The 12042-nt window shown below is 41.5% G+C and overlaps 1 protein-coding gene across 2 annotated transcripts; it reads left to right on the top strand.

The window, feature by feature from the left end:
* Positions 1-9488: 9488 nt before the first annotated feature.
* Positions 9489-11515, top strand: LOC147883665 (peroxidase 50-like). Of its 2 annotated transcripts, XM_087399803.1 has the most exons (5): positions 9489-9607; positions 9734-9831; positions 9953-10147; positions 10325-10490; positions 10712-11515. In XM_087399803.1, exons 1-5 carry the CDS (start codon positions 9595-9597, stop codon positions 11116-11118), a joined length of 879 nt encoding a protein of 292 aa, XP_087255929.1. In that variant the 5' UTR covers positions 9489-9594; the 3' UTR covers positions 11119-11515. The 2 variants fall into 2 exon arrangements, with proteins under 2 accessions (XP_087255929.1, XP_087255928.1); XM_087399802.1 differs by having other exon boundaries at positions 9495-9831.
* The last annotated feature ends 527 nt before the right edge of the window (positions 11516-12042 follow it).

Genomic DNA, 12042 nt, shown 5'->3' with positions numbered 1-12042 from the left:
AATAAATGAATTTATTTCTCATGTTCCTTTGTAAGCTTTCCTTTATTTTGCAATAGCTTATTGCATTTTACAGAGACTCCTTTTTATTATTTTCTCATGATAAGTTGTCCTCTTATATATTATTGTACATACTCCCACACACATCTTTGGACACACTTAGGGTGGTATCATACCTATAGATCTTTTTCAATGATCTTAGATACACTCTAAGACTTACCATCAATATTTGGCAAGATACAATGCACCACGAGCTAGCTATATGCCAATTGGCCATCATGCTTGTAGAGATTTGATTTCTAAGTCTAGTGCCTTTTATACATTTTTGCTTACATTTGATAGTTGTATTGATCTTCAATGTTTTTAAAGTCAAGCTGGATGGGATGAAGCATTATACACTGATGGATGAAGACCCATGAATGGGCATGGTGTGTCCTTGAGGATTGAATCCAAGACCTCCCAAAGGAAGGCAAGGGTCCAAACCACATGGTACAATACTAAGGGCTTCTTCGGAGACTTCTATGTATAATGACTCAAACACTACAAGGAACAGGCCCTTTTTCGATGGAAATATCGACCTTTTTTACACAAGTTTTTTTTTAACGGGCGAAAAACATCGCTATTAGCATCGAAAAAGAATGGTCACTATATAAGCATCGCTATATAGCGACACTAATAAATGCCGCTATATAGCGACACTGGTAAACGTCACTATATAGCGACGATTAATAGAAGCTAAGAAAAAACATTAGTGGGGCTAAACAGGGCCATAGCAAGCCCTATTTTGTCCCACTAATGTTTTTTTGAAAGTAATTCAGAAGAATGTTGTTTGTTACAAAATTTTCTTTGTGAAAAGGGTGATACAAAATTACTCAAACGAGCCGAGCGACAGAAGCATATACGTGTCAAAGATATACAACATTGTTTGTTACAAAATTACCCTTTTGAAAGAGAGGAGAAAAGAAGAAAAGAGGGGGAAAAAGAGAAAAAGAGAGAGAGCATATGCTTATGAAAAGAAGAGAAAAGAAAATGAAAGAGAGGAAATAAGTGAGGGAAAAAGAAGAGAAAGAAGAGAAAGGAAGAGGGGAAAAGAGAAGTTAAAAAGAGAGGGGAAAAGCATATAAGCATATGCTCATGAATAAGCATAAGCATAGGCAAATGCATATGCTTATGAAAAGAATAGAAGAGAGGATGAAAGAAAGGAAATAAGAGAGGGGAAAAGAAGAGAAGGAAGAGAAAGGAAGATGAGAAAAGAGAAGGAAAAAAGAGAGGGGAAAAGCATATGAGCATATGAGCATATGCTCATGCATAAGCATAAGCATATGAACATAAGCATAGGCAAATGCATATGCTTATGAAAAGAAGAGAAAAGAGGATGAAAGACAGGAAATAAGAGAAGGGAAAAGAAGAGAAGGAAGAGGAAGGAAGAGGGGAAAAAAGAATGAAAAAAGAAAGGGGAAAAGAAGAAAAGAGAGGAAAAAAGAGAAAGCATATGCATATGCTTATGCATGAGCATATGAGCATATGCTCATGCATAAGCATAGGCAAATGCATATGCTTATGAAAAGAGGAGAAAAGATGATGAAAGAGAGGAAATAAGAGACGGGAAAAGAAGATAAGGAAGAGGGAAAAAGAGAAGAAAAAAAGAGAGGGGAAAAGCATATGAGCATATGAGCATATGCTCTTGCATAAGCATAAGCATATGAGCATAAGCATAGGCAAATGAATATGCTTATGAAAAGAAGAGAAAAGAGGATGAAAGAGAGGAAATAAGAGAGGGGAAAAGAAGAGGAGGAAGAGGAAGGAAGAGGGGAAAAGAGAATGAAAAAAGGGAGGGGAAAAGAAGAAAAGAGAGGAAGAAGAGGAAATAAGAGAGGGAGGGAAAGAGGGAGGTAAGAGGAAAAGAGGGGAAAAAGAGGGAACAAGAGAAGAGAGGGAAAGAAAGGGTTCCTACGCCCATCATTGCAGCTAGCGCTTAAAACGCTAGTTGCAGGCCAATGCAAACAACGAAAATAAAAAAAGGAAAAAAGAGGAAGCACTTTCTTACCTGGAGAGTACCTGGAAAAGTCCCACTCGATGTTTCATGGACTGCCCCTACAAAAGAGAGGAAACATATAATTTTTCAGATAACTATTTAGAGGAAGGAGTTTGGGGAAGCAACTTTCCAAAGGGATTGGATTGCGGAGACAAGCATAAGCCTACAAACAAGGAGAAAGCACCGAAAGGAAGGGAAAGAGTAGAAAGAGAAATACCAAAAAGAGAAGAGCAAATCTCGTTTTTTGTCCTTAATCTCTGAAAATCAAGCATGAAAATAAGCACATAGGCTTAGCAATACAAGGAGAAACATGCTTCAATACTCACAAAATGAAATCTCACAAAAAATGAACCTACATTGCTTAAAGAGACACACCTTTTTAAAAAACGTCCTTTCACACAAGTAGAGAGGGAGGAGGGTGGAGAGGGAGCACAAGTGTCAATGGGAGAGGGGCTTGGTAGGAGTGAGGAGTGTGGGGAATAGAGGAGGAAAGCGAGATCGCTGAATATAATGTTGGAGGAGAGAATTTTGCTTTTCTCGCAATAGAGTTGTGAAAGACGGTGTCGTGCGGGGTTTCGAGTTTTAGTCCCCCAGCGTCGCTATATAGCAACACTGGACACTTATATCCTAAAGGTCATGATATAGCGACACTTATATCCTAAAAGTATCGCTATATACTTATACCCTAAAAGCGTCACTATATGACGAAACAAGGCAAAGCGTTGCTATATAGCGACGATTCAGGGCACTTGATCTAAGAAGAGAGGGAAGGAGCTCATGGGTGGTTATTTTTTTGATCTTAATGGATTTCCTTGCATTTTGTGTTGTGATTTTAGAGGTGTGCAGATGGAAGGGACAAGTGGAAGCTTGTCAGATGATGCGCCAATGCTCGGGAGTGCAAAGTGGCTTATGGAGAGGTTGTATTGTCATTGCACTCATTGCAAGCGAGAAGTACAACATCAATGCCATATTGTCATGCGCCACTTGAGGATGTATGGGAAGGAGCCCAAACCAGTACAACATCAATGCCATATTGTCATGCGCCACTTAAGGATGTATGGGAAGGAGCCCAAACCAATATCCACCGTTAGTGGTACACGTGGTGATGGATCATAAAAAAGTCAATGCTATTTGAGTTTGTGATTAATATTGCCTGTGTACACGACATGAAATCTTGAGACAGGATGAGGAGGGTGGCGAGGGTTGTGTGCGAATACCTTCACACTTTGAGAAGGAGTATGGCTTATGAAGAGGTTGTATTGTCATTGCACTCATTGCAAGTGAGAAGTACGACATCAACACCGTATTGTCATACGCCACTTGAGGATGTAAGGGGAGGAGCCCAAACCAGTACCCACCATTGGTGGTACACGTGGTGATGGATCATCGAAAAGTCAATGCTATTTGAGTTCGTGATTAATATTGCTTACGTACACGACACGAAATCTTGAGACAAGATCTTATATTTACACGAAACCTTGAGACAAGATGAGGAGGGTGGCGAGGGTGGTGTGCATATACCTTCACACTTTGAGAAGGAGTATAGTCTCCTAGATGTGCCAAATGATGAGGAGGGTATGGTGGACATGATGAATTCTATTTTTAGGAGCAATGCATGTGATGTTCGAGTTTGAGGCCGTGTACATGATACCTTTGATAGAGAAGTTACAGATCTTATGGATAGGAGTGTGGGTCTGATATTTTCAGAGCTCCTAGACATACCAATGACATTTTTGTGTGGAACACATCGATTGAAAGAGAGTCACGTATGATTGTGGAGTCAAGGCTAACTTCACACAAGATAGCCGAGCAAGTGCTTTGGATACCAATCTTCTCTCCTCGCAGTTGGATTATTGTGGGACCATACACAAAATCTATGAAATTGATTTCAAATAATTTAGTATTTTCATTCTTGATGTAAAATGGTTTAGAACTATTTACGATGGTCTTTGTTCTTCTTGAGTATTGTGAGCAGGTGCATAGTAATGATTTAATTAATTGAATCTTTTGATTTTAAATACCAATTGGTACATGTACTTAAGCATAGTTTCATATAATTGATGGCATTTGGCACCCATCTTCAATATAGGTGGTTTTTCATCCGGATCATTCTGATCCAAGATGGTGGTATGGAGATGCCACTACCAATGCTAGATCCAATTGATCCAGATGGATTTAGAGAAGAAGATGAAGATCACAATATGAGCTAAGAGGAAGATGTGCATAATGACATCATACGGGAGAAAGATGGAGATAATGATATTGAGGAAGAAGATGACGATCATCAAGAATCACCCAACTTTATTGAAGAAGATGATCAAGTCTATGGTGAACGTACGATGCCAGAGTACGATGATGATATAGGAGATCAACTCAGTATAGAGTTGGAGATAGACTTGTTTGGCTCACTAGACTTGGCTCAGGATGAAGCCAAGTGTCAAACATGGACATGAATATATGAGCTTCAAACTTGATGTACATGCTCTTGTACTTTTATTCTTTCAAAGGATCAAACATGTATGAAAAGAAAAAAATTTTGTCATTGGGTAAAACTATCTTTAAAGGTCGGTATGGGAAAAAAAAACACTGTAAAATGTCGCCATATAATGACTTTATACAAGTGTGGCAAGTGTCGCTATATAGCGATGTTTATAAAAGTGTCACTATATAGCGACACTTTTTAAGCCCACTTTGCATATCGACGATTAGCACCCCACGCGTGCTAAACGTCGGTGCTTAATTGTCGGAATAAGGCCCGTGTGTAGTAGTGAAACACCATGAAGATAAAGAAGAGACATTAAAATAATTATGTCTCCTATAGAACATGCATATATGGTGGACCTTGCATCCCCTATTTAAAAGATAGTGGACTCTAGCTATTATTTTTTAATTTCTAGATATAATCATTACTTATGCTAAGAGTATCCTCAACTCCTTTTTATCTAAAATAATTTCTAGCTAAAGTCATCATTTGTGCTAAAACTGTTCTCAAAGTGATCCACAACAACAATACTCCTCATGTTGATTCAAGGTCCCATTTCTTTTCAAATGATTACTTCAATTACAAATTGTCTTTGGTACCAAACAAAATACTATAAAATAAAAAGAAGCCATTGTTTTACTTGAATAGCACTTATTTGTAAAATTTTAATAAAATAAATTTGAATTCACCTATTATAAAAAGAATGAAAAAGTATTGTAATATTTTCAAGAGATAGAATGTAAGAAGTTTTTAGATGTCATCAAGTCCATCTAGTATGGAGTAAAGACTTAAATTTTCTTAAAAAGAAGAATAATGTAAATGTGGTCGTATTCCTACCAATCACATTCAAAATCTCTTATGTCCCCCTCGAATAATTGGTTGGAAAAAATAGTACAAGAACATGTGGGTCAACCTTCATTATTAGATAAATGGTACTCAAATTGCATCCCATCTTTATATATATTTTTGTACTGCGATTGTATCATCTTTGGTAATTTACAGGAGGCTAGCTATTGCGAGGTAGCATGTAAGTTCAAAATTGATTGGAAAATTTTGTCCTATTATTTGAAGGTCTTCATGCACTTGGACGTTTTCCTACCCATTACATCCAGAATCTATTATGTCCCCCTCTACTAAACTGATTGGAAAAAATAGTGAAAGGACATGTGGGGTCAAACTTTATAATTAAATAAATGGTACTAAACATCCTTTGATGATTTTCCCCCATGTGAAAGAGCACACCACTTTAGGAAGACTAGTAACCCACCAATCTTTGGTGAAATATTCCTTCTAGTCTACATAAGATACCACTACTTTTGGCACGCTTACTTTTCTTCACATACTTTTAGCGTCGCGCGGCTTCCTTTCCTATTAACAAACACAGCTCCGGGCATCCACACTTATCTCCAAGCACCCACACTCATCTCCAAGCTTACACAATCATCCCCAAGCACACAAGAGAAGAGGGTGAACAAGGAAGAGAAGAAAGAGAAGCAGCTTTGAAGAAGGACAAAAAGCTTCCATACCTCTATCCAAGGTAAGTCTCTTGATCGGATTGATCTTCTTTGGAAGTTGCTCTCTTTAGATTCGTCCTTTGTCGTATGCAGGGAACGGATGTTTTTGGTACTAGTGTTGTTCTTTTTGGGGTTGGGCGCATGTCCTTTTTAATTTCTTAGAAAAAGGCATCGATCAGAGCACGTTTATAGACGCATCTAATAGCGCGTCTATAGACACGTCTGTCTTTTGGAAAAATAGATAGCCGTGCCTATAAACGTGCTGTTAGACGCATCTATAAATGCGCTCCAATAGTCTTATGTATTCTTACCTTTCCCCTTCCTTTTCCTTCTCTTTTCCTTCCCCTTCCCCTTCCACTTCCAAGAAAAGGATTGCATATTGAATGATGAAAATAAGTGATTGCATGAATGAAGAAAGAGATTACATGAATGATGGAAAGGGATTGCATGATTGAAGAAAGGGATTGCATGAATGATGGAAAGGGAAAGCATGATTGAAGAAAGGGATTGCATTCGTGAGGAAATAAGGGATTGCGTTCTCTTTTTCTCCCCTTTCTCCTCTCTTTCCTTCTCTTTTCTCGTCTCTTTTTCTCTCTTATCTCCTTTCTTTTTTCTCCTCTCTTTTTCTCTTTTTTCCTCTCTTTTATCATCTCTTTCCTTCTCTCTATTTTCCTCTCTTTTCTCCTCTCTTTCCTTCACCGGTGATTAGGAGGTCCTTCTGCCTCACAGAGTCGTCGGCGTACTCCCGTGCCATGGAGAGTCACTTCTTCGGCTACGAGTGGCCAATGTACTCCCGTGCAGTCGAGAGTCACTTCTCCAGCTATGAGCGACCAGCGTACTAGCTCGACACGACAGGACAGTAGGCGTAGTAGCAAGGAGAGCGGTGGGGGATGCATGGCAGCCTACTTTGGGAGGTAGTGGTGGGGACGGGGATGATTCAGATGATGCAGACGTGCCAGAGGGTGATGATACGATTTTCTATGACATCACTCAGAGAGGAGGCATCTTGATGGATGCACGGGGGAAGGACATCATGGCCTTCATGCGCTCTGTAATTGCTAACAACTACAGAGATTGCTTTATTCACTACAAAGACCATCCAAAAAAGTTGGCTGATGAGACCCTCGCTGCTATTCGCTCTAGGTATCCCAATCCTCCCAATGTTCAGTTCACAGATAAATGGGCCAAGTCAAAGATTGTTACGATACTTGGCAATAAAAGATCTTCGCTTAAGAGGCAAGCACTAGCTGAGATTGCCAGGCTCGAGAGAGGTCAACCACCAAGGGGCCAGCCCCACACTGCTCACAAGCATGAGTGGAAGAAAGCAATGAAGGCAACGAAGGCGGACCCCAGTCTGCAGCACGTGGAGGCACGAAGGATCCAAATGGAGCAATATAGAAGCATGCATTTTGGAGCAGGGAGTGTTGAATCATGGGAGGCCCAATTTGTAAGTATCGATCTCAAATTATATTGTTTATGTAGTTTATTAGGAGGTTGTTTCTTTGTACTAACCCCTTCGCAAATTGTGTCATCTTGCAACTTGATATCATGGGCAGGTATCCTACTCCTGTTGAGACAGCTTACCACTGCCACCATCGCAGAGGAGATACATGGAGGCACTTCTATGATGACGGGTTGATTACTGAGGAGTAGTATATCCAGGCTACTAGAGCACCTCCCCTAAGTATTTGAAAGTAATTAAATAATGTCAATATTATAAGTAAAGATTTAATTTTTCATACATTGATACATGTTGTCCCTTGTTTACAGGGCCTTGTGGCTGATCAGGAGGAAGAAGATGAGGAAGAAGGGAGCAAAGAAGGAGGCGAAGAAGGGAGCGAGGACGCGGAGAACTTAGATTAGTCGTAGAAGTAGTGCTAGCTACTCTTTTTTGTACTTGAAGCCACTAGCTTGGCTTCATGCCTCTCTTGTATATACACTCCTCTTAGTTTTTGTACTTGAAGCCACAGGACGTGGCTTGGCTTCATGCTATATGTACATACAAGCACTTTTTGAGCTATGAATTAATATACACCCCTTTTATTTTTTTGGCTTTCAATTTCCTTGTGCAACGTTCTATCAATTAATGCCTTGTGAACTAAACGTTTTGGAGTTGTAATGTTGTAATTGTCGGCTATAGACGTGCTTGCAATCGTGCTAATTAAAATACGGTTGGCTGTAAGAATTGAATTGCACAATGTGGAAATGGGATTCTTGTAACTACATAGCATACACAACATACATAGCATTCTGTTCAACCACATAAAATTCTGCTTTTATTAACAAAAAATATTCTACAGAGCGTCTATAAGCACGCCTATAAACGCGTCTATGTACGCGTCTTTCTGTTTTTTTTAAATTTCTAGCAGGGTGTTTATTTGCGCGTCTATAGGCACGTTTGTCTATTTTTTTATAGCAAGGCGTCTATTTGCATATCTGTAGGCGCATTTGTCTGTCATATAGATGCGTCTTTAGACGCGGGTCTATAAACGCATCCGTAAGTTTTTTTTAGTTAAGGAAACGCGTTTGTGTGCGCGTCTGTAGGTGGGTGCTTTGTCTTGTTGTGATTGGCAATTGCCATCTCGAAGGATTCAGGAGTCGGTGGTGGGGAGTAGGAGGCATGAAACGCCCACGGTTCCGATTTCCAATTTCCAATCCCCATTTATTAGGCTGGAAAAGGTAACAAGAACGACCGCAGATCGGCTATATTGTCGCAAGCAATGCGCGAGCTTCATGATTCTCATGAATCACCATCCTTAACTTAGCAATGAGCGAACACGTCCAGCGTCGTGCGTTGAAAATATTCGAGTCCAACAAGTCTTTGAGTCCTTTTCAGTGTGGCCTAACTGTTTTTTATCATCATCCACTACTGCGTTGCAGAAGCATCGACTGATGATCCGCTTGTGTTTCATGATAGCAAACTTTTTTGATTCAGAACCATCGTCTTCGCTTCCGTTTGATGATCGCAACCATTGAAAATTCGGGCTCCATGGAAGTACCTCGTCGCTTATTATATCTTCATTTGAAAAACACACTCCGAATCGCCTCCACCACAAAGAGCCACACTGATCTAGATCGTTTCCTAGTTTCGCTCGCAACGCATGACAGCCCAACGACAGCGTTGGCTGTAGCTTTAGCGTCGACTCTTGTCTCTCTCCTTTCATCATCCATGATCACATCAACTTTTGCTATGGCTGCGCAAGCAAATTTAGAGGACTCCCAACGTGGCCATCTCTCTCGTGTCCAAGAACTTGATACAGCGTAGTATCCTCTGCATTAGCGGTGCTTGCCTTTGCGTTACGCGGGACCCTGGCCAAGCTGTCCCGCAGTCCCGCACCGTTTAAGTTCCATTGAGGGCCCCCGAATCCTCCATATCCGCTCATCATGCATCAGTTGTCGCCTGTCGTTTCGCGCTTAACAACTGGCTGCTCGATCCCTCCTTCTTCTTCTACCACGATCACACGAATCTTACATTCTGCTTCCACCTCCACAGATTATTATTTATATAGGTGCCCAGGACATACACCCGCAGCAAGATCTCGCGAACCGGCCATCTGCACTAGTGAATGTTCACGACTAGTAAGTGGGAACCTCTCAATTCTGAGCTCACGAGGATGTTGCGAGTGCTGCTCTTTCTTACAAGCGTGGCGTTTGTTGCTGGTGATCTATCGGTGAACTTTTATCAATCTACTTGTCCAAATGTAGCTGCCATTGTAACACAGACCTTCAACGGGTTGGCCAACCAATCCAACGTGGTGCCTCCATCTGTTTTACGACTACATTTCCATGACGCTATGGTGCAGGCAAGTAGTAAGGCCCCCTTGCTGAGATTGCCCTACTTCCCAATTGCTCATACTGAACTCAAATTACTCTGAGTTCGAGAGGCTGTTCTAATTAGCTTTGAAATCCGGGTTGTTCTTTCAGGGCTGCGATGCCTCAATTTTGATTTCTTCAACTCCAAACAACCAAGCCGAGAGGGATTTTTTAGACAATCAGAGCCTGCGTCAAGAGGGTTTCGATGCAATTGAGCAAGCAAAGCAGGCTGTAGAAACCGTATGCCCTGGAGTGGTCTCTTGTGCCGATATCTTGGCATTAGCAGCTCGGGATGCGGTTGTCTTTGTGAGTAACTTTGCCTGGTGCTTTGACCTGGAAATTTTTGGGCAACTACGGTAAATTAGCTGTTCAGCATCATTGAAGAGGAATTAGCATGAACAGGAATTAGCATGTCACCGACTGTCCCACTTAGTTCACTGCCGTAATAAATCACAGGGATTGATCCTGCCTTTTCTTCTTCAGACAGGTGGTCCATCTTGGGACGTTCCCCTTGGAAGGCTGGATGGTCTTGTATCGACTGCTGCGTCGGTGGAAGGGCGATTGCCACAAGCTACCTTTGACGTTGCGCAACTGACTGCATCCTTTGCATCCATAGGATTATCTGAAATTGATATGATTCTACTATCAGGTAAGACAGCCTCCTATGACATTCCATTGTCTTCCCTTCGATTGAAAAGCACGTATCAAAGCATCCTTTTCGGCTTTCATATAGTATTATCAATCGATTTCTGGCAACCCCGTCAATTTCCGATTAAGCGGCGAGTTTAGGGATTGTAAGCTTGTTGCCGCACTTCCTTGAAGAAATTCATTGCCGAGAATGCACTCACCACGGTTGTATTGTGATACCAGGCGCCCATTCGATTGGCTTTTCCCATTGCAATCAGTTCAGCGGTCGTCTTTACGACTTCGGTGCACCCCAGGTTTCGGACCCCAGTCTCAATCCGGCTTTCACCCAGACCTTAGAAAATGAGTGCCCAGAAACAGGTGGAAACCCATCGACAGTCGTGGCCTTAGATACAACCACGCCTTTTACGTTCGACAATGTTTACTACAGCAACCTGCAGAATGGGAAGGGCCTCCTCTTCTCGGACCAGGTTCTCTTTAACGATCCTTCCACGCAAGGCGCGGTGAATCAGCTGGCATCATCGCCAGACCTCTTTAACACTAATTTCGTGAATTCGATGATAGCTATGAGCAGCGTGGTGAGCAATCAACCTGGTAATGTGCGGAACGTTTGCAGTGTTTTCAATTCGTAAATCAGACTTTGTAAATTGTAGCTGGACTGACCCAAAAATCATCCGTAATCTGCTTACACGTGAAATGCTTGCGCATGCACTTAGACAAGGCTGATCCATAGAAGCCTGTACATCTTTGTGATGGTGCCCCAAAAAGTCTGGAACCATTGGGGGGCCAACCTCATCAAAGCTCTTCCGAAAAGAAGAAAAAACGACGTCTTGTAGCAGGAAAGCTTTAAAATTAATATTGCCAGCAAGTTGAAGCTGCGCTATATTGAATGTGGCAGAACTTTTCTTTGAATCCCGATTCCCGTTGATACCCTGAAAGGCAAGAAAGAAGTTCGACGCAAAAGTCCTGATGGAAGGGCTTCAAAGATTAACTAGTAATCGTATATTTTCTCCGAATAACGGATTGTAACGTGACTGCAATTACCACATTGCGGGATTAGGTAGGTTGGTAATGTGTCATGTTTAATAGTTAAGTTGTTTAAGTGATATTTTCATTATCTTTTATAGAAGCAAAGGCTTGGGTTAAAGTAAGATTGATGTCTGATCTGTCTCAACACTCACTTTCATGTTTTTGGGACAGCGCCCCCAAGATGCATAATTGGATGAGTAACTAATATAGCACTCTTATTTCAAACCTTGAAAGTAGATACCAATGTTAAAGTGTGCTTCTCAACATTCACAATAATGGAACTTCTGGTTCTTGTTCGGAGAAGGGCTGGAGAGAGCTTGAGCTTGCAATCCCTTTATATGCATGAAGGCCAGGTGCGGTCTGGCGTTGCCCCGTTGCGTGGGGTGAGTTTCAAACGAAGGTGTGAGAGCTGCGGTGAGTGCCCCGAGGAAGACCTCATGAGCGAAGCAAGCGGGCAGGTGAGGAGGGTGAGAAATTTTCGTAAAATGGTGAATCGGCGAAGTTTGGGCCAGGAACCCTCCTCGTAT

The sequence above is a fragment of the Dipteris shenzhenensis genome, chromosome 28 (assembly GCF_047967505.1).
Source record: "Dipteris shenzhenensis isolate YYH24624 ecotype China chromosome 28, Dip_SZ_1.0, whole genome shotgun sequence".
Classification (NCBI taxonomy): domain Eukaryota; kingdom Viridiplantae; phylum Streptophyta; class Polypodiopsida; order Gleicheniales; family Dipteridaceae; genus Dipteris; species Dipteris shenzhenensis.
Note: the sequence above shows the minus strand (reverse complement) of the source record. Positions and strands in the feature narration are given on the sequence as shown.

Bases quoted from the DNA above. Each gene is read 5' to 3' on its own strand.
- LOC147883665 (XM_087399802.1), top strand. From the start codon at position 9,595: ATGTTCACGACTAGTAAGTGGGAACCTCTCAATTCTGAGCTCACGAGG. The intron at 9,832-9,952 runs GCAAGTAGTAAG...TTGTTCTTTCAG, and splicing joins TCCATGACGCTATGGTGCAG to GGCTGCGATGCCTCAATTTT. The intron at 10,148-10,324 runs GTGAGTAACTTT...TTTCTTCTTCAG, and splicing joins CTCGGGATGCGGTTGTCTTT to ACAGGTGGTCCATCTTGGGA.